Genomic DNA, 19,181 nt, shown 5'->3' on the forward strand with positions numbered 1-19,181 from the left:
GTTCAGTTTTTCAAAGTGTTGTACATCTCAAGTTCATTTGATATAAATAAGAAGAATTGAATACACATTTGGAGCTAAACTCGTTATAATTATTTTATCAGTAAAGTGCAAGTTAAGCCAAGTCTCTGTGATTAACACCCTTATTTTTTAGCACCACTATGCTCCGACACCCCTATGTTCCGACACCCCTAGTTCTGGCACCCCTATGTTCTGGAACACCCATGTTCTGGCACCCCCATGTTCTGGCACCCCTATGTTCCGGCACCCTTATGTTCCGGCACCCCTATGTTCCGACACCCCCATGTTCCGACACCCATATGTTCCGACACCCCTATGTTCCGGCACCCCTATGTTCCGGCACCCCTGTGTTCTGACACCCCTATGTTCTAACACCCCTATGTTCTGACAACCCTATGTTCTGACACCCCTATGTTCTGACACCCCTATAGATGTTCCGACAGCCCCTATGTTCATAGACCCCTATAGAAGTCTCGACAGCCCCTATGTTCTGACAGCTCTATGTACCACACTCCAAAAGGTTCATACACGCGAAGGACAACATTTCTTGCGTCAAAACTGGAAAATATGTGGAACGAATTGCCTAACCATAATTCGCTTCACATTCCCTTTCAAAAAAAAGTATGCTCTGGGCTTAACCCTAACTCTAGCATGTAGATGTTGTCAAAGCATAGAGTAGTCACCTGCTAAGCAAACAAAGCACAGGGCACAGTTTCAAAAAGTAAAGACAGTTTTGCTTAAAAGTTTTGCTAAGCAAAATTAAGCTAGCATGTCTGATATGGTTCTGTGGCTGGTAACTTTATTATATATCGTCAAGTAACACCGCTTCCATCTAATCAAGTCACACCGTGTCCATCTCGTCACGTCACCGTGTCCATCTCATCTATGACCAGTAGTGACATCTTGTCACGTCACACCGTGTCCATCTCGTCGATGACCAGCAGTGACATCTCACTCTCTGACTCTGGGTTAGACTTGGTGGGTGACACGGCCCGGATGTGCTTCGTCCCATCGGCCTCCTCTGCTTGTTCCCATACTGTCGGGAGAAAAACAAAGGCAACACATCTTTAGGCTTTCCTGTCTGTCAGACATAAAACCTTGAACAATGCTAGAACTGAACATCTTCTAATTTACCTGTCAAAGTAAACCTACTTCACTCCTGGTTTTCTTAGGTCCACCATCCACACCTGACATTGGGCACGTCATGGCTGAGCACCGAATTCAAACTCTGGTGTTTCTGTTCAGCAGAGTGTGGGTACGAGTCCCGGTCATGACACTTGTGTCCTTAAGCAAGACATCTAACCATTATTGCTGCATCCTTCAGATGGAATGTAAAGCTGTATGTCTCCTGTGTTGTGTAATGCTCATAAAAGAACCCAGTGTGCTTATCGAAGAAAAAAAAAAGGGGGTTCGGCCCAGTGTTCCTAGTTTGATTGCCCCACTCATATTTTACTTAGCAAAAACGTTTGCTAAGCACTATATTTGCTTATCAGCTTTATGAAATTGGACCCTGGTCCCTGGAGTTATATTTTAATATAAAACTATTAAAATGCACATACTGTTTGATGTTACTTTCTTTTAAAACAAAATAGCACAAGTCTGGAAACTTACTAAAAGCCTGGCAGCCTTCTTTCTGAAGATCTTTCAGCGCAACCGTTTGTTTGATGCCGTTCCCCACTAGGATTTCAATGGTCTGCTTCCCGTTGATGCATTGGACAGTCGCCGACATCTTGTTCCCATCTTCGTCTATGAGCTGTACCTGTGGGGAGGGAAATGTAAGACATTTCAAAACCAGTACCCATTGTTGGTAAATCTTGCAGAGGAATCTCTAGTCCATTGATCTCCTACGAGGTGATTGACCAATAATAACAAAAAATAATATCAAAGTCTTATTTAGCGCACGTATCTACCAAACAAGGTACTCAAGGCGCTGAGTATATACTAACTTTTCAGAAAGATAGGTTATTGCGGTGATAGATTCCGAGACCCAATTATTTAGCAATTATAAGGGTTTACAATGTGCTGCGACGCATACAGCAGCCATAGCCAGGAACGCCGGGGCGAACCCCTTCTCTTTCGATGAGTGCACCGAGTTCTTTTACATGTGTTTCACAACACATGGAACCAGCGGCTTTACGTCCCATCTGCAGGACGAAGCAATGGTTAGGTGTCTTGCTTAATGACACAAGTGTCACAGCTGGGGATTTGAAACCACACTCTGCTGATCAGAAACACCAGAGTTTGAATTCGGTGCTCGGCCACGACAATTCAAGTTGAAACCGTACAGCTGATTGGGTTTTGTAGGGTTGCATAACTGTGCATAGAACTGTAATGTGTATTCACAACATGATACATATGTATTTAGGAGCTTTTGTTGACTAGCGGTTAAAGGGACAAGAATCAAATTAAAAGGACGTTAAATTCGTTAGATATGGGACGCAGGAGCGCTACATTTTTTCGTATTCCACTCGCGCTTGTGTGATAACATAATGTATACTCAGTACTCTGAATCAGAATGTTCATTTCTTTACCTCTCCAACTTGTTCAAGATTACCGTCCTTGTTACAAACAGCGGCTGTTTGACTTGTAGCATGCATCTCAACATCACTATCTGAGGCACTTTCGTTTTCATGAACCTATCAGAAAATAAAGTTGGGATTTACATAACATTTTTGACAATAAATAATTTATTTAAAGGCGCTGAACACTATTGGTAATTACTCAAAACAATTGTTAGCATAAAAATTGCTTGGTAACGAACAATGGAGAGCTGTTGACAGTATAAGACATTGTGAGAAACGTCCCCCTCTGAATTATGAAGTAACATAATTTTTGAGAAAGGTAATTTCTCACTCGAGTATTATAAAAAGACTTCAGGCCTTTGCAAAGTTTTTTTCTTCCATTATTTTATCCAAAGTTTCACATGTTTGATGACTTATTGAGTCAAAATTTGCATATGCATATGTTGGGATACACCTAGTTAGTAAACTGGGCCCAATTTCATGGCTCTGCTTACCGTAAGCACAGAATCGGCGCTTAGGGAAGCAGGGAATTCTGTGCTTACAGCAAGCGTATTTCACGGGTTAGCAGCTTACTTTTGCTTCTGCGCGTGCGTACTCCACGTTTCTAGGCATTCTACGCTTACAAGGCTAGCGCAGAAATTCGGCGCTTGCACGTAAGCGGGAATCGTGACAAAAGCGCAGAATTCGGCGGTAAGCAGAGCCATGAAATTGGGCGCTGACCGAAAGTTCCTTTAAGAGTTTGTTGTAATTTAGAAAAAGCTGAAGGTGTGCAGCAATTACCAATGTTTTGGTTTTTAGCTTTTAACACTGGCCATGCTGGCTGAATAATTTATCTAATCTTATATTAATTTTGGTTTTATACACCCATGTGTGTAAGAACTGTACATGTACATTCAGTACTTTCCTGAGCTCTGTGAAAACAATCACATGCATTTTTGTTTTCACAGAGCTTGGGAAAGTACCGAGTATAATAATGTATTCATAAATACCCAAGACAGTCTCTCTACTCCTATTGGTGGAGAGCGCGTCACGTGGGTGTGCATAAACCTTTTGTTACTGCACACTGGAGCTCTGTTTATGCACACTGAGCTGGCTTCCGCGTGTCGAGCGCGCAAGATTATCACGCGGAACGCGCAAGTCATAGCTATCAGCGCGTTATCTAAGCGCGCACGCGTAACACAACCCACGCGCCTTGAACAGATTCTTCACAAAGTTTTGAAAAAACATATTTAAACTCGAATTTGCAACTGTATTTGTTTACTGTTTTTTAACAAAAGGGCATTATGAATGGGAATAAAAGAGTAGTGACTCGTTCTTCATAGCCGTTTAAAACCTTGCAGGGTCGTTGCCGTGCGATAAAGGCCCGAGCCGCTTTATCACATGCCGGCCGACCCTGCCGGCTTCAACTGTACATTGAAGCACTCGTCGCTACCCTTTATCCCTTATTAAAACACATCGGTGTCTATTGGTAAAACGAAAATAATTAATGTTCATAATCCCAGATGCAAATTTCCATCTGTAAAAAAATATGTTATCTTATCTTACATTGTTGTTAGCTTTGAGGTCCTTTATCTCTTTAGTGTGGTTTTTCTGGAAGTCCTCAATGGCGCTGGAGATTTCACTCAGAGCTTGATCCTTATCCGACGTTCCCTCGTCCACACCGTCCCTCCTGGCATCTTCCTGTAATATCATCACGTCAATAATTTAATACATAAAATAATGTTTTTTATTGGAAAACCACTTTAGGGAGCTGGGTCGCATCTTTAAATGTTGTGTCCAGCAGAAGAAAGTATAGTTTGTTCGTCATTTTAGCAAAAAAAATTACAGGGAATGATTGAAGGATTGTGTCACTTGTGTCATCAGATGTTGTAGTTCTCTTCCATTGTTTAAAAACTTGCTGAAAACTCACTTATTTAAATCCTCATACACTTAGCTCGTTACATGTCTTTACAGTAGATTATTTATTGTATAAAGTTGTATTATGTTCTACATTTCTTTATGTTGCATATGTATTGTTTTTTGTTCTGCGCCTCGGAATAGGGTCTTGTACACTAGATAGATGGCGCATTATAAATGCATTATTATTATTATTATTATTATTAAGGTATGTTGTCTTGAATAGTCATGAGCGCAGAATTGGCTCACCAAACAGGTAGTCCCGACTATTAAATTATGTATTTTTGTAGTAATTGTGGCGGCACGATTAACCTAATAATTGAAAAAACGGTAGTTGCAACTCGACTAACAGTCAATAGTCGCAACTACGACACTAGTCTCACTAGTCTCCCAGGCCTAATGTCACCCACCTGTTCGCTTCCTGCGTTTGCTTCGGGATCTTTCTTCTGATGTAGTGTACCCATCTCATGGGCCTTGAGGTGGGCTCTCAGTCTTTGCTTCCAGGCTGTGGAGAACTCGCACTTTGTGCAGTTTAGACGTACAGTGGAGTGCTTAGCCATGTGACCCACTAGGTGCTGCTTGTTAGCGGTTGCATAGGTGCACAAGTCACATTTGAAGGGCTTTATTCCTGAAATGGTGATATTAAAATTTAGGCTTAAAGGCACTGGACACTTTTGGTAACTACTCAAAATAATTGTTAGCATAAAAACTAACTTGGTAACATGCAATGAAGAGCTGTTGATAGTATAAAACATTGTGAGAATTTCCTCTCTCTGTAAGGTAGTTTTTGAGAAGTAGTACTCTGCTCATTTCTGCTAAGCAGTATTTGTTTAGCACAATTTTCTGTTTTAGGCAGCTCTATGAAATAAGTCCCTGTGCCCAATTTCATTGTGCTTAGCAACTTTTTATGCTTAAGCAGCTTAAGCCGATTTCACAAAGAGCTAAGATTGATCTTAACTGCAAATCAATCGTAGTTACTTCGTAAAAGTGTGATGTCAAAATATATATCGCTTTGGTAACTAGGTAATAGGGCCTAATACAGTACTGATAATTTGTCTTGTGATGAATTTTACTGCTTTGTGAAATAGGCCCCAGAGGCCGATTTCACTAACTGTATGTTTGCGATCATCGCTAACACACTTGCGATGAGATCGCAAACCTCAAATCCATTGCATTTGCGATGTCGCTAATTCTGCGTTTCACTAAAGTCATCGCAATTGCGATGACGTTAAAAGGGAAATAAAGTTTTTGTACGAGGCTAAAAGTAGTGACCTTTGACATCCCGCAACAAAATCGTCGGTCGTCGCTCGAAATGAAATGGCATTGTGCAGTTTATATGTAAATCGTTGTCATGTTGGTGCATACAAACTATTGTGGACGATGTTTAGGCACTCATTTACAAAGGGTTAAAGCATTTATAGGCCTATGGCCTCTATTATAATTTTAGATTTCAATAAACAGTTTTCGTAAATCTGTTCTAACGGTGGGATTGATGAAAATTCTGACATATCTGTCTAATAATACCATGGAGGAAGAAATAATACCAAGCTTCACACTGTCAATTTGCCAATACATTACACATTATTTTTTTCTAAAAAATGATGGTTAAAATAATCGAACCCATATAGTATCTCCTTTTTACCGATATTAAGGGGCTCTTTGCTGCAGTTGCGTCACCGATAGTTGTCATCGGCAATCTGAGTCTACCAGGTAAAAGACCGCAAGACTAAAATAATGTAGTGCCACTCATTTTACTCTAAATCACGGGCAATTTATACGTCAAAACATACACCGCTATAACTATAAGCACATAATGGCGCAATGTATCATAAGTTTGCGATGAACTTTTACTTTGCGACCACCAACATGTCATCGCAAGATTGTCATCGCTAAATAAAACTTTGCGACGAGTATATTCATCGTTAAGTTTGAGTGAAATCGTCGGCTAAAAATCCATTGCTAAGTTGCGATGGATTTTAGATTTAGCGATCGATTTCGGTGTTTGCGATGACCAAAACGCGTTAGTGAAATCGACCCCTGGTCTGCTCGGTCTTCCTACCTGTATGCTTTGCAATATGAACATGCATCTGCGTCATATTGATAGCTGAGTACTCGCAGTGTCCACACTTGAACGGCTTGACGTCGGAATGTTTAGCCATGTGCCGCTTGAGACTGTTCTTGTACCCCGTGGAGTATCCGCACATGGAGCATATGAAGTCCTTGTCCGGCATCTTGCGGTCTGCTTTATGGCGCTTCATGTGGCGTTGTAGACTGTACCTGTGCCCTGTGGTGTACTCACAGGAGATACACTTGTAGGTTCGCGTTACTCCGTCGGACAAGCCATGCTTTACCTCGTGGTTGATCATCTGTGAGAACAAAATTGCTGTTTTTTAAAGAACGAGTTCTCAAAATTTCAAACTACTCTTGTTAAATGCAGTTTATGCGAGACAAAAACAATACTGGGGAAGTGGGAAAGGTTTTAAATGGCAAATGAACCATAGCACTATAAGCCGAAGACAATGTAGCCGTCAGGCTTGATGCCCAGTTTGTTTTGAAAATTCACTCTCTTTTTATCTTCTTTAATCTCAAATTAAGTGAAAAATGAATTATACAATCAGGGGCGAGAGCCATCGCTTACTAAAATGTCTGTAAACAATGCTCCAAATGTTAGGAGGTATTGTTGAAATGAGAACATTTCCCACTTTTAGAAACCCCTGTAGTTAAAGATTTCAAGGAGCTTTTAGAAACAGTACTGTATACTCAGCGCTATAGAAGGCGGTCAAAGAGCAGGATTGCTTCATTTAAGAGACAAGGATGGCTACATATACAACACGGCTGAATTCAGATGAAAGTCCGAAAGATCTCATCCCTACGTCATACAATACATATGGTTTCTTTTTTTTACCTGTTGGCGATGTGTAGCAGAAAAATCACACAGGGTACATTTTAGGGGTTTCACTGTGGCGTGTCGTAGCTCATGAGATTTCAAGTTCTGCTTCGTGGTGGTGGCAAATTCACATCCCTCATGTTCACACTTAAAAAGTTTGTTACCGAGGTGTCTGTCCATGTGGGCCTTGAAGCTGACTCGGTAGGGTGTGGCGTAATCGCAACGATCGCACTTAAACTTCTTCACTTCTGCGTGACGGCCCATGTGTGTAGCCAGATCCTGCTTCCGTGCCGAGCAATAGTCACACTGGTCACACTTAAACGGTCGTAGCTTCTCGTGTTTGGACCTCATGTGATGTATCAAGCTGTGCTTGTAGATACTCATAAAGTCACATTCCGTGCACTGGAACGGCTTCTCAGGATCATGTTTCTTCATGTGGGTCATCAAGTCATGCTTGTACGGGGAAACGTAGTCGCACTTCTCGCAGCGGAAAACTTCGTCCTCGCACAGCTCTTCGATCTTGGTGTGCCTCTTCAAGTGTGTCTTGAGGTTGTACTTATGGCGAGTCGTGTATTCGCAGTCCAGGCATTTGAAGAGCTCGTTGCCGCTGATTTTTGTGTGAGTCAGCAGATGCTCCCTATAGGTGAGGAAGCGGTTTGTTTTGAAGGAGCACTTTGAGCAGGCGTATTCTATCCGAAGGTTCTCATCCGAATCATTATCATCATCAAGTTCATTCTCAGATGTGTCTACAGTCTCATGCTGCTCCGTCAGAGCGTGAAGCTTTAATTCACTGAGTTTACTCGTACAAAAGCTGCATTTATTACAGCTGAACAAGACTGAGCTGTAGACCTTATCAAGATCCCCATTTTCACTTGCGGCATTATTTGAGCAGCTGACCTCTATATTCAAAACGCTGCCGTTGTCGACATCTTCAAGTGAACTTTCCTGTCTGGTCTTATCATCTTCGGACCCAATGCTGTCCTCTTCGATCCTGATCTCTATATGGGATGAATGGGAGTGCCTCAACACCTTCTTCTGCTTCACAATGGTCTTGCCTTTCGAGGAGACATTCTTCTTCATCTCGGCTTTTGAGAAGGGCACGGAAACAGGAGTACTATCATTTGCGTCATCTGAGTAGACCTCTAGCCTCAAGGTTTGGTCTGTACCCTCGGTAGCTTCCTCAGCACCCTCGTTAGTTTCCTCAGCATTCTTGTGGATTTCCTCAGGCCCGCTGTCTAATGAGTGACTGCATTCATCAACGTTTGCCTCATCTTGACCCGGATCGCCATCGTTGACATCCATACTTATAACTTCAGTCCCAGAGTCTTCACCTGATTCTCTTGACATGTTTGAAATCTGTAAAATTTAAAGGAGGAAAGGTAAGCAAATTTAAGTAAGATGTAACTCAAACCTTCAAATTCAGGATTTTCCTCTCTGTGGGTCCGTCGATTTTAAAGACTTCTCACATGGCATGCTTGGTGTATCTCAACATATGCATAAAATAACAAACCTGTGGAATCAAAATTAATATATTGGTCGTTGAAATTTGTGAGATAATAATCAAAGAAAAAACACCCTTGTCACACAAAGTTGTGTGCTTTAGATGTTTGATTTTGAGACATCAAAATCTGATTCTGGGGTCTTAAAATCAAATTAAGGGAAATGACTTCTCTCTCAAAATTACGTTACTTCAGAGGGAGGCGTTTCTCACTATGTTTTATACACAGCTCTCTATTACTTAGTGTGACCAAATAGGGTTGTATGCAAATACTTTTTTTTCAGTATTTACTAATAGTGTCCAGTGCTTTTAAAGCCTCTTTTTTTAAATAAAAACACACTGTCCGTACATTGCCCGCCGTTCACTCAATGGCGTGCATGCACTGCAGCACTGCCTTTGAACACCCCTTTCACAGAATGGTTTAGTCCAACCAAAAAAACAAAGCGTTTGCAAAGCAATGCAACAGGTTCAAAATTTAAACCCGTGCCAGGAATTCGCTCTCTGGTAAGTTATTGTCCTTTTCCTTCAAAAATATGTTCTCAATGGTGTTTTGAGTGTAAAAAAAAAGTTCACAGATTTACAAAAAATTTACAGGGTTTACAAAGGTAATGGTGAAAGACTTCTCTTGAAATATTAGTCCATGAAATGCTTTACTTTTTGAAAAAACGGTGAAACAATATAAATTCTCGTCAGCGAGAATTACAGATTTATTTTAAACACGTCATGACATGGCGAAACGCACGGAAACAAGAGTGGGTTTTCCCGTTATTTTCTCCCGACTCCGATGACCGATTGAGCCTAATTTTTCACAGGTTTGTTGTTTTATATATAAGTTGTGATACACGAAGTGTGGGACTTGGACAATACTGTTTACCGAAAGTGAATGGCTTTAAGTTGGTGCCCTGAGAATTTGTGTCATGATTTTTGAAAGTGGTAAAAATGGGGCAAAGCTGGTGACTAGCCGTCAAAATTATACGTGTTGGACCAAATTGTCATTTGTCGCTCAAAAGAATCTCTTAACTCTCGGGCCTGGCGATCGTCGGAAGGAGGGTTGGTTACGTTATCGCAACTAGTGTTTTCATGTGCTTGGGTTGGTAGTTGGTAGCATACTTTCACTAAAAGTCACTAAAAATTTTAGCAGCTCTCTACTATAAATAAGTAAAATCTAAGAAATGGAAATCATCATACAGTTAAGTTAAGTTTAAGTTTACAAGCACAAAATCGTACCACTGTACTGCTGTACTGTACAATACCATTGTGTGTACTGTGTTGTAATAAATTAATAATATAGACCCAGAAACTTGGGCGCTGTACTCCTTTTTTTCAAATTTTGACATTTTCTGTCGTACCTCTAACTAAAATGTCAAAATTCGAAAGAAAAAAAGGAGTACAGCGCCCCAGTTACTGGGTCTAGTTGTAATACTTATATTGTACAACTTGTATAATATTGTGTTTTTTGTGCAGAGAATATTTTTACTTTTTTTTTATTCCTTTTTATTAATTTATTATTTTTTATTAAATAAATACAGTAGGCCTAGGGACTATTATAGGTATTAAACTATTACTAGAGTAGGCTATCCAGTCCAGTCCAGTCAGATAAATGTATGGTCTAGGTTACTATTCCTCCATGGTTACTCCTAGAACTATTTCGGTTTCGTCCAGCTATCGTCTCCCGTAACGTAACGGGAGACGATAGCCGGACGAAACCGCACGAAATAGTTCTATTTTCTAGGAGTAGGTCTAGGTATGGAAATGATTTTCAACATAATTGAACAGCCAACCTAACTAAGTCAGCCGGTTCACTTGGAAAGAATTTTGACTGATCCTCTGGTGTTTTAAATGCTATTGTGGCCAGCAGAGGGGGAACGCAAGTGCATGCCACTTATTTGATACATTTATACAGTCGCCATTTTGATTTTTCAGACGCCTCGGTTCAGTTCAACGGACATGAATAACGAACAAACAAACATCCACCACCAGTAAGGAGAAAGTGACCAAAGTTTTCACACCACAGCTTGTGCATCACAAACAATACAGTTGTTGTTTCGCCATCCATAATAAATTGAGCAGTACCTGATGTTCTTGGCAGGCTTTTCCCGATGTTAAATAGCTGAATCTTGTCTCAGGAAGGCGGGTTTTTAAGGCGGGCAGTTCCTACATGTCCCGGATGTACACCAGCAAACAAACGCATTTCGTTCGAATTCAACCTTTTTCGCAGGTATAGCATTGTCGCGCTTGGGTTGTATATGTAGGGGCGATATTAATGCTTACGAGGCTGTCTAAAGGTTGGCCTGCTCACGTGATAAGTCACATGATGCCGGATCCTTAATGTGGGTGTGCGTTTGCTGCATTTGCAAGGTGTCATGTATTATTGTTTGTAGTTCATCCTATTCCTATTAAATATCATTCATTTGGTACTTGGTGTGGATAAATTGTGTGTGCAGCGAGGAACCCAACGCCACAAGCAAAATGAAATTGCCCTGCTAAGGTATGAAATCAATACAGAATAATTTAGAATTGCGAAATAAAATTAAAAATAAAATGTCTTGACAAAATTGAAATTGAAATTTTGAATTGAATATAAAAAAAAATTTTTTATAGGCCTATAAAAATAATTGATTGAATTGATGTTTATTGTTTGTTCTTGTTCTAAGACTTGTTCTAAAAAAATATGAGATGCGAGATCACAGATGTGTTATTCAAATTGTTGTTGTAATTTTTAGAAATGTCCATTATAATATTGGTTTTTAATTTTATCACAAATTAAAAATAAAATATCAATCATTCAGCAGGCAGGATTGCTACTATTATATTAATTGGTATAATTATTAATATTAAAAACTGACGGTGTACTTCAACTTGGTAGTTTAAGTTGTCTGAACCACCTGCAGACGATTTCACAAAACTTTACGCAACTGCGTAAGTCCACTTGCGCAACATTTATGGAGCAACTTGCGACATAAACATTGCGCAAATGGACTTAAGCCCGGTTCATACTTCTGCGAATGTGATTGATTGCGAAGCGAATGTTAACGTCTCAAATACGCAACAAATAATTTGCAGCAGCTCAACTCTGCTCAACTCACTTGCGAATTCACTCACTATAGAATAATGTTTTTGTGAACGATATCTCTGTAGGTGCTTTACGTTGTATTGAGACATGATTGTCCTTCAAACATAGCAGGTCATTACATCAACAGTTTGTTAACCTATGTCTAAAAAAATAATGAATAATGAATGACGTAAAATTTAGGATCTTGGGGTTCGTTTGATTCCTTGCTCTATGGTTTGATCAGGGAGTCCAATTAGCACACCGCATTTCGTTTCAATCTGTGATGGACATGGTCAGGTCCAAAAGCGTGTTGAATTGACACCGAATGACCCAATTGGCGTAAAGAACCTACAATTTACAAACTTTTAGTAAGGCATCTTCCCTTCTTTATCGTTGCACATTTTTTGTTTCAGCTGTTGCACTTTATTAACTTAACTTTGAACTGTGGTGTGATAACTAATTATAAATGCTGATTGCTGACTTTGTGTGTAAGATCTTTGTAGAATAAACTAACAAGTTAATCATTTTTTATTTTTATAAAGATTGTGCAAACATAATTTCTTGTATCTTGCCAGGGTCATTAAACTAATGGTCGTCCGATTGGTTTAACATTGTCTGTTGAGACAAAGTTTGTGATTTGATAAATTAACTTAGTCGTAGAACTTGCAGACCACTTTGTGTAAATAAGTAAGTCTGTCACACTATTGTTATTTTCAGCACAAAGTTCATTGACTTTCTATACATATTAAAACTTAAACAAACCATCACGTTCAACAAACAAAACCAGATGTAACGTGACACAGATAAGAACTATACAAATCGATTGATTTAAGTTGATGAGATGAGATCAAGTAATGATAACTATTCTTCAGGATTTTACAATTCTGTTTTTGTTATCAGACTTATTGTAGAAAGGCACCAAGACAGCAGCATGGTTGATGTCGTGAGAAGAGGATGGGCAAACGTGGTGAGTTTTTAAAAATAAATTATCAATCTTTATTAAATTAATGTTAAAAACATGTAAGTGTAGGAATAAAGCCATTATTAGGGAAGACTCAGGATTTGCCAAGAGAAATTAGATATTGACAGTGGCGGTAATTTTAATTTTTTAATTAAAATGATGATTTGTTGGGTAGGAATATAATAGTTTCATTGACCTGTTTAAATTAAATGTGTGTGTCCTTGTTGACTGCTGAGACAAAACTAGAGCAAACGGTGTTGATTGATTGAAGATGTCAGACAGATCTTGTATAAATACTGACAACATAGAAGAAAAAATATATATTTTGTTGTCAAACGTGACCAATTGGATCATGGAGCAATAAACTAGACTTGCTCCATGATTGGATGAAGTTATTAAATGTCAGTTATATTTGATGTATATTGATGATTGACATGAGTACTTTTTCAAATCGATGTCGTTTTACTTTAAAGATGCATTCCATTCCAACCATAAAGCACCAATTTCACTCTTCCCTCACATTTCTAGAGTTGCCACTCTTCAGCATGTGCCTGGTACACCTATCGACACCCAAAGCGATGGATCCTTGCAACAGCGCTTATCTGTCTCTACGGTTTCTTCAAAGCCATGAGGCCGTCCGAACCCTTCCTCACCCCGTATCTCATCAAGGTGAAGAACATCAGCGAGGGTGACCTGGACAATGTGGTGTACCCCTACTGGACCTACTCGTACATGGTTGCCCTCGTGCCGGTTTTTCTCTTCACCGATGCGCTGAGGTACAAACCGGTCGTGGTGTTCGAAGGGTTGACTTTCATCGGGACATGGGGCATACTGCTCTGGGGTGAAGGGGTCTTGCAAATGATATTCATGCAGGTTTGTTGATTTTATTTAGGGAATAACAGTGCGAGGACCCGGTCTTCACTGCATGGTAATGACCGGTTGGTGGCTGGCGTTGGTAACGGACCGAGCCGAAGGCCGAGCCGAAGGCGAGGTCCGTTAACAGCGCCAGCCACCAACCAAGGTCATTACCACGCAGTGAAGACCGGGTCCGAACACTGTTATTCCCATTAATAAATCCTTTTTTAGTGAATTAAACGGCTAAAACTGTCCTAATTTTGTGACTTTTCTCTCGGCGATACTTCCAGACAAGTTCAGGGGCCATATTTGAGCTTTTGATGTTTCCCATCTCTTTTGTGCGTTAATCACATTACTGATCTTTGAGACCAGTGACTCTTTTAAATAATGGTCTTTTCAGCGCCTTCACTGGGGTCAAAGGAGGTAAATGATTGGACGATAGCTGTTCTTTGTGCAGCAAGTGGGCGAAGTTGCAATGAAACTAACATGGATAAAATAAGCATGCGATACGGTGCAACGCAATGTATGATGATTTAGGGGCCACTTATTCGCTATTTTCCAAAGCCGGTCTTTATACCGACCGTTAACACTCCCACACGTGACCGGGTTTTGACCAATCAGAGAATTGAAACCGTCCAAGGTATTTATTAATAATTGTTAAAAAAGACATCTATAACAATATTTGCGTTGGGATAAAAAATATATTATTTTGGTTAGCACTGTTATCATTTTGTTCCGATTTCTTTGAAGGAATTTACAAGCTTATCACTCGTGTGGGAAACCGTGTCCAAAACGGCGACTTCAGCTACAGCTGCTGCAAGATCAGCGCGTCTGCCAGTGTTGAAGAATAGGCAGACGCGCTCAATCTAGCTTAGCTCTGTAGCTAATGTCACCGTTTCAGACACACCTCACCTACGCTCTTTGCCCTGCTTCTGATGTCTTACCAATCAGATCGCTTGCCAGGGTTTCCAATTATAACCCAACAGCCTGAATCAGTATCAATTGAATTAATAAATGAACACTCTGACTCAAGGATATAACAATTTTTATTAATTCTCCAACCATTTCTCATCAATTTCACCCGAGAATTAATGTTTAAGGTCTTTTTTGCAAATTAAACTTGCAGTGATTCAATAATATATTCAGTAAAAAATGTAATTTTTAACCTTGTGGTGAAAATAATAATTTGGACACTAAAAAGTTCCTGATATCTGCAAATTATGTTTTTTTTCTCGCTTGCTTTTGTCAAAATAGTTCCTGTATGGATTCGCCACTGCCACCGAAATCGCTTACTACGCCTACATCTTTGCCGCCGTACCAAGAGAGAAATTTCAGCAAGTCTCCAGCTACACTCGGAGCGCCATCCTGACGGGCAAGTTCATCGCCGGCGCGCTCGGTCAACTTCTCATCTCGTTGAAAGTGACGTCATACTACGGACTCAACGTCATTTCGATGGTGAGTGTGTTCTGCTCGCTGTTCGTTGCTCTTGCGCTCCCCAACGTCAGACAGACGTTGTATTTCCACAGAGGAGCGGAGGAGGACAGAGACAAGTCTAGGGATGCGAATAGGATATCTTCTGAAGATAGCAAAAGTGATGACGCACAACATGCGCAACAGCCAAGAGAGGAGACTGAGAGTGGTTCGAATCCTCACCAAGAGACATCAACAAGTTTGGAGAGGTCCAGTGGGCGTTGTTCAATGTCCTGCCGGGCTTTCCGGGACTGTTGCTGGGTGAATTTCGCTCCGATGTGGAGTGATTTTAAGAATTGTTACGGGGATTTTCATCTGTTGAAGTGGTCACTGTGGTGGGCGTTTGCCACGTGCGGCGACTACCAGGTCGGGAACTATATACAGAACTTGTGGGAGATCATTTATAAGAAACCTGGGAACAGCGACTTGGATACCGATCTGTACAATGGGGCCGTTGAAGCCATCACAACGCTAACGGGTAAGGGCAAAGGCCTAAATGCATTACAGTTTACACTTGCAGTGAAGTGAAACCATGCTGCTCTTCATGACCAAGCATCATACGGTCGATCTATGGCATTGATAAATGTCTATAGGCTGTGACACTTCGTCGAACAGGGTTTTGATACCTTTTGTAGTTCTTGGCCATGACATGAATCCCTACTCACTGTGTGAATAAAGAAGTATGTAGTATAAATTACCTGTTGAAGTTTCTGCTTCATTAGTCAACAAGTTGTCAACAAACACAGAGCAATGTTTTCAGGAGAGTCTCGTAAATCCGTAGATTTGAGATAGAAGTGAGACGGAAATCATTCTCGTGACATTGTATTACTCTATCAAAAAACTACATCGTCTTAGCAAGTAATACTTTAAGGGAAGCTTTCTACCATCATTATCTTTCAACCATGTAAGTTTAATGAAAATCTGTAGCCATTGGTCTTTTGTGATAAATACAACAAGATACCCAAACACTTTAAACTTAAATTCATACAAGAAAGACCACATTAATATCTGGTAAATGTTTCTTTTATTCCAGGAGCTCTTTCTGCCTTCCTGATTATGTTTGTACAGATGGACTGGCGTCTGTTTGGAGAGCTGTTGCTAGGTGTGGTCTCCCTCTTAGACGCTGCCATCCTTGTTGCCATGGGAGTGACCGGTAACATCTGGCTGTGCTACGTCCTCTACATTGTCTTCCGGTCTTCCTATCAATTAGTGATTACCATAGCAACGTAAGACTGAGTTTGATGTTCGGTAAAAAATATCTTTTTGAATCTAGATTTAGGTAAATATTTTGTTGACACAGAAAAACAAAAACGTTAATCAACACTAAAAGAACAACTGGAGAACTTGTGAACTTGTGAATCTGTTTTCTGACTGTGAGTGTACCAGAATTTCCTTTTTAAGGAGTGTTGCTGAAAAAATGGTGGTTGATAAGTCAAGGTATTGATCAGGGCCCAATTTTATGGCTCTGCTTACCGCCGAATTCTGCGCTTACGATCAGGATTCCCCGCTTACGTGCAAGCGCCGAATTTCTGCGCTAGCCTTGTAAGCGTAGAATGCCTAGTAACATGGAGTACGCATGCACAGAAGCTAAAATTCGCCGCTAACCCTTGAAGTACGCTTGCCGTAAGCACAGAATTCCCTGCTTCCGTAAGCGCCGATTCTGTGCTTACGGTAAGCAGAGCCATGAAATTAGGCCCTGTATGCTCTGATCATCTTCAGGAGGATCCTGGACTCTGTTGCTAGATGCTGCTTAGTTAAAGCCATTGAACACTTTCGGAACGGAAACAAAAATTTGTTGAAAGACTTCTCTTGAAATATTATTCCAGGAAATGCTTTACTTTTTGAGAAAACACTAAAACAATATCAGTTCTCGATATCGAGAATTACGGATTTATTTTAAACACATGTCATGACACGGCGAAACGTGCGGAAACAAGGGTGGGTTTTCCCGTTATTTTCTCCCGACTCCGGTGACCGATTGAGCCTAAATTTTCACAGGTTTGTTATTTTTATATATAAGTTGTGATACACGAAGTGTGGGCCTTTGGAAAATACTGTTTACCGAAAGTGTCCAATGGCTTTAAGTACATGTAACCTGGCTTGTTGCAGTTTAACTGGTAGTTGGTTGACTGAAATTCATTGCTAAACTGATTTTGTTTCTTTCTAGGTACCAGATTGCTAAGTATCTTGCCGTTGAGCGCTATGCTCTAGTCTTTGGATTAAATATGTTCATTGCTATGGTTCTTGGCTCAATACTTACCTTCGTTGTGGTGGACTCTAGGACACTGAACACACCTGCAGACACGCAAGTAAGAAATAATATGAGCTGACATTTCCTTTGCATGTTCATCTTCCAAATGGCAGTTTAGCAAAGACATTACACTTGAAGATTTCAAATGTTGTTGTATTGACCGTCTTTAAAGTAGTTAAGGAAACTGCAGCTGATTTCACGAAACGCTAGGATTAATCCTATTTCGTCCTGACTCAGGAGTAATCTTAGGTTTGCATGCTCTTGGTCCTAAGATTAATCCTTAGTTATGAAGTGTTTGTTGAAATCGACGGCTGATGTGAGACATATGGGCAACAGAAGACATTGCCTGTTTGACCTTTGATCTGTTTCGGTGTAGCCAATCTCCATTGGATTTTTGTTTTTTAATCTGTAAGGGAAGCAAGGCCAAGATCAAGGGCAACAGAGGCAATGTAGACTCAGACCTGTTCCAGGTATCAAGTCATTAACCATGTTTGTAGCCTTTATGCAACTTTTTAATAAAATGTTGTTCTTTCTGACCTGTCAATCAGTTTGTGATATACGGAGGCTACTTCTTCGTTCTAGGCTGCGCCTTCTGCTTCAAGGCAGTGTACACCATCACAGCTTACGGATGGGGAGCAGCGTGGCGAGCCCGCCGAGAGATGGGGCGACTCGCAGCGGGGAACCCGCGGCAGGATCTCCCCGTGGTGCCTGTTGAGGCTGGTGGAGTCTCCACACGGTACAAGCAGTTTCAAAATGAGAGTGAACACGATAGTGATTTGTAACATTGGAGCGATGGTAATATATAATATTAGCCTTCAAGAAAGACTCTGCTATGGTAGAAACATCAGGCCATAACTGATGTTTTCATTTATACCATCAATCCTTGTGGTTGGTAAGTTGTTTGCAATTACTGGTAATTCTATTGTAACAATTTAAAGGAACGTACATGTAATGTCTTGAGTTCTACAAGAGCTGTTGCTTTGATGCTTGCTTGGTTTATTGTGTCTCACACGTCTTGCTTATATAGTACACATACAATGTTAGATATATACTTAACAATGGGCTACTGTTTCAAGGGTACAATCACTGCATGGGGTGGTGGTCTCTATATGCATTTTCATTAGTTGGATCATGATATTGGAATGTGGATGAGAAACACATGTCTATAGATTGGGTAGCTCTACAGTGTTAGTGTGTAGTGCAAGGATACTACAGTACAGAATTGGTAAGAAACAAAAATTGTGAAGATCACAGATTTACATAAAACTTACATGGTCAAATGATGATGATAGTAGAAAAATTCCCTTGAAATATTTCTGTCTGAAATAATGAAAATATTTTTGGTGAGAAATAATTAATCTAACTTCGCGTTTGGAGTTTATCGCTCAGTGAGCGTTTTATTCATTTTTTGTTTTGGCATCAATGCAATGCAAAATTTTTAAGCGGTTTTTCACCATTCCCACTTGACCCAGATGGCCGATCGATCTTAAACTTATACAGGTTTGTCAGTTAATGTATATGGTGGATAGTGCTTACACTGCCAGCAACTGTTTTGTTAGCAAAAACCAATTCTGTTGAATGTTCCTTTAAGTAAGACTTATATAAAGGACATTTTTTCAGCGATACAACGAGCTGCTAAAGAATGCTACAAAATTGTCTTTTTTAGGGTGAGAAGAGAACAGACATGACAGATGGGTTTTTAATTTACACTTAAAGGTCTGGAGTGAGTCGTTGTGATTTGTAGAGAGAGAGTTCCAACATCGGGGAAGAG

General features: G+C 40.3%; 2 protein-coding genes across 2 annotated transcripts; one reads left to right on the plus strand and one right to left on the minus strand.

The window, feature by feature from the left end:
- On the minus strand, positions 1 to 10,862 carry LOC117298849 (RE1-silencing transcription factor B-like). Its single transcript, XM_033782197.1, has 8 exons — positions 10,831 to 10,862; positions 7,342 to 8,679; positions 6,496 to 6,802; positions 4,847 to 5,064; positions 4,086 to 4,220; positions 2,550 to 2,654; positions 1,630 to 1,777; positions 1 to 1,054 (listed from the first exon to the last, which is right to left on the minus strand). The coding sequence occupies exons 2-8, from the start codon at positions 8,668 to 8,670 to the stop codon at positions 930 to 932; spliced, it is 2,367 nt and encodes a 788-aa protein (XP_033638088.1). The 5' UTR covers positions 8,671 to 8,679; positions 10,831 to 10,862; the 3' UTR covers positions 1 to 929.
- A 309-nt stretch (positions 10,863 to 11,171) lies between these two features.
- LOC117298941 (thiamine transporter 2-like) lies at positions 11,172 to 18,696 on the plus strand. The gene is made up of 7 exons (XM_033782327.1): positions 11,172 to 11,309; positions 12,774 to 12,840; positions 13,363 to 13,707; positions 14,944 to 15,637; positions 16,193 to 16,385; positions 17,327 to 17,468; positions 17,959 to 18,696. The coding sequence occupies exons 2-7, from the start codon at positions 12,805 to 12,807 to the stop codon at positions 18,190 to 18,192; spliced, it is 1,644 nt and encodes a 547-aa protein (XP_033638218.1). The 5' UTR covers positions 11,172 to 11,309; positions 12,774 to 12,804; the 3' UTR covers positions 18,193 to 18,696.
- Positions 18,697 to 19,181: the final 485 nt, after the last annotated feature.

The sequence above is a fragment of the Asterias rubens genome, chromosome 13 (assembly GCF_902459465.1).
Source record: "Asterias rubens chromosome 13, eAstRub1.3, whole genome shotgun sequence".
Taxonomy (NCBI): Eukaryota; Metazoa; Echinodermata; class Asteroidea; order Forcipulatida; family Asteriidae; genus Asterias; species Asterias rubens.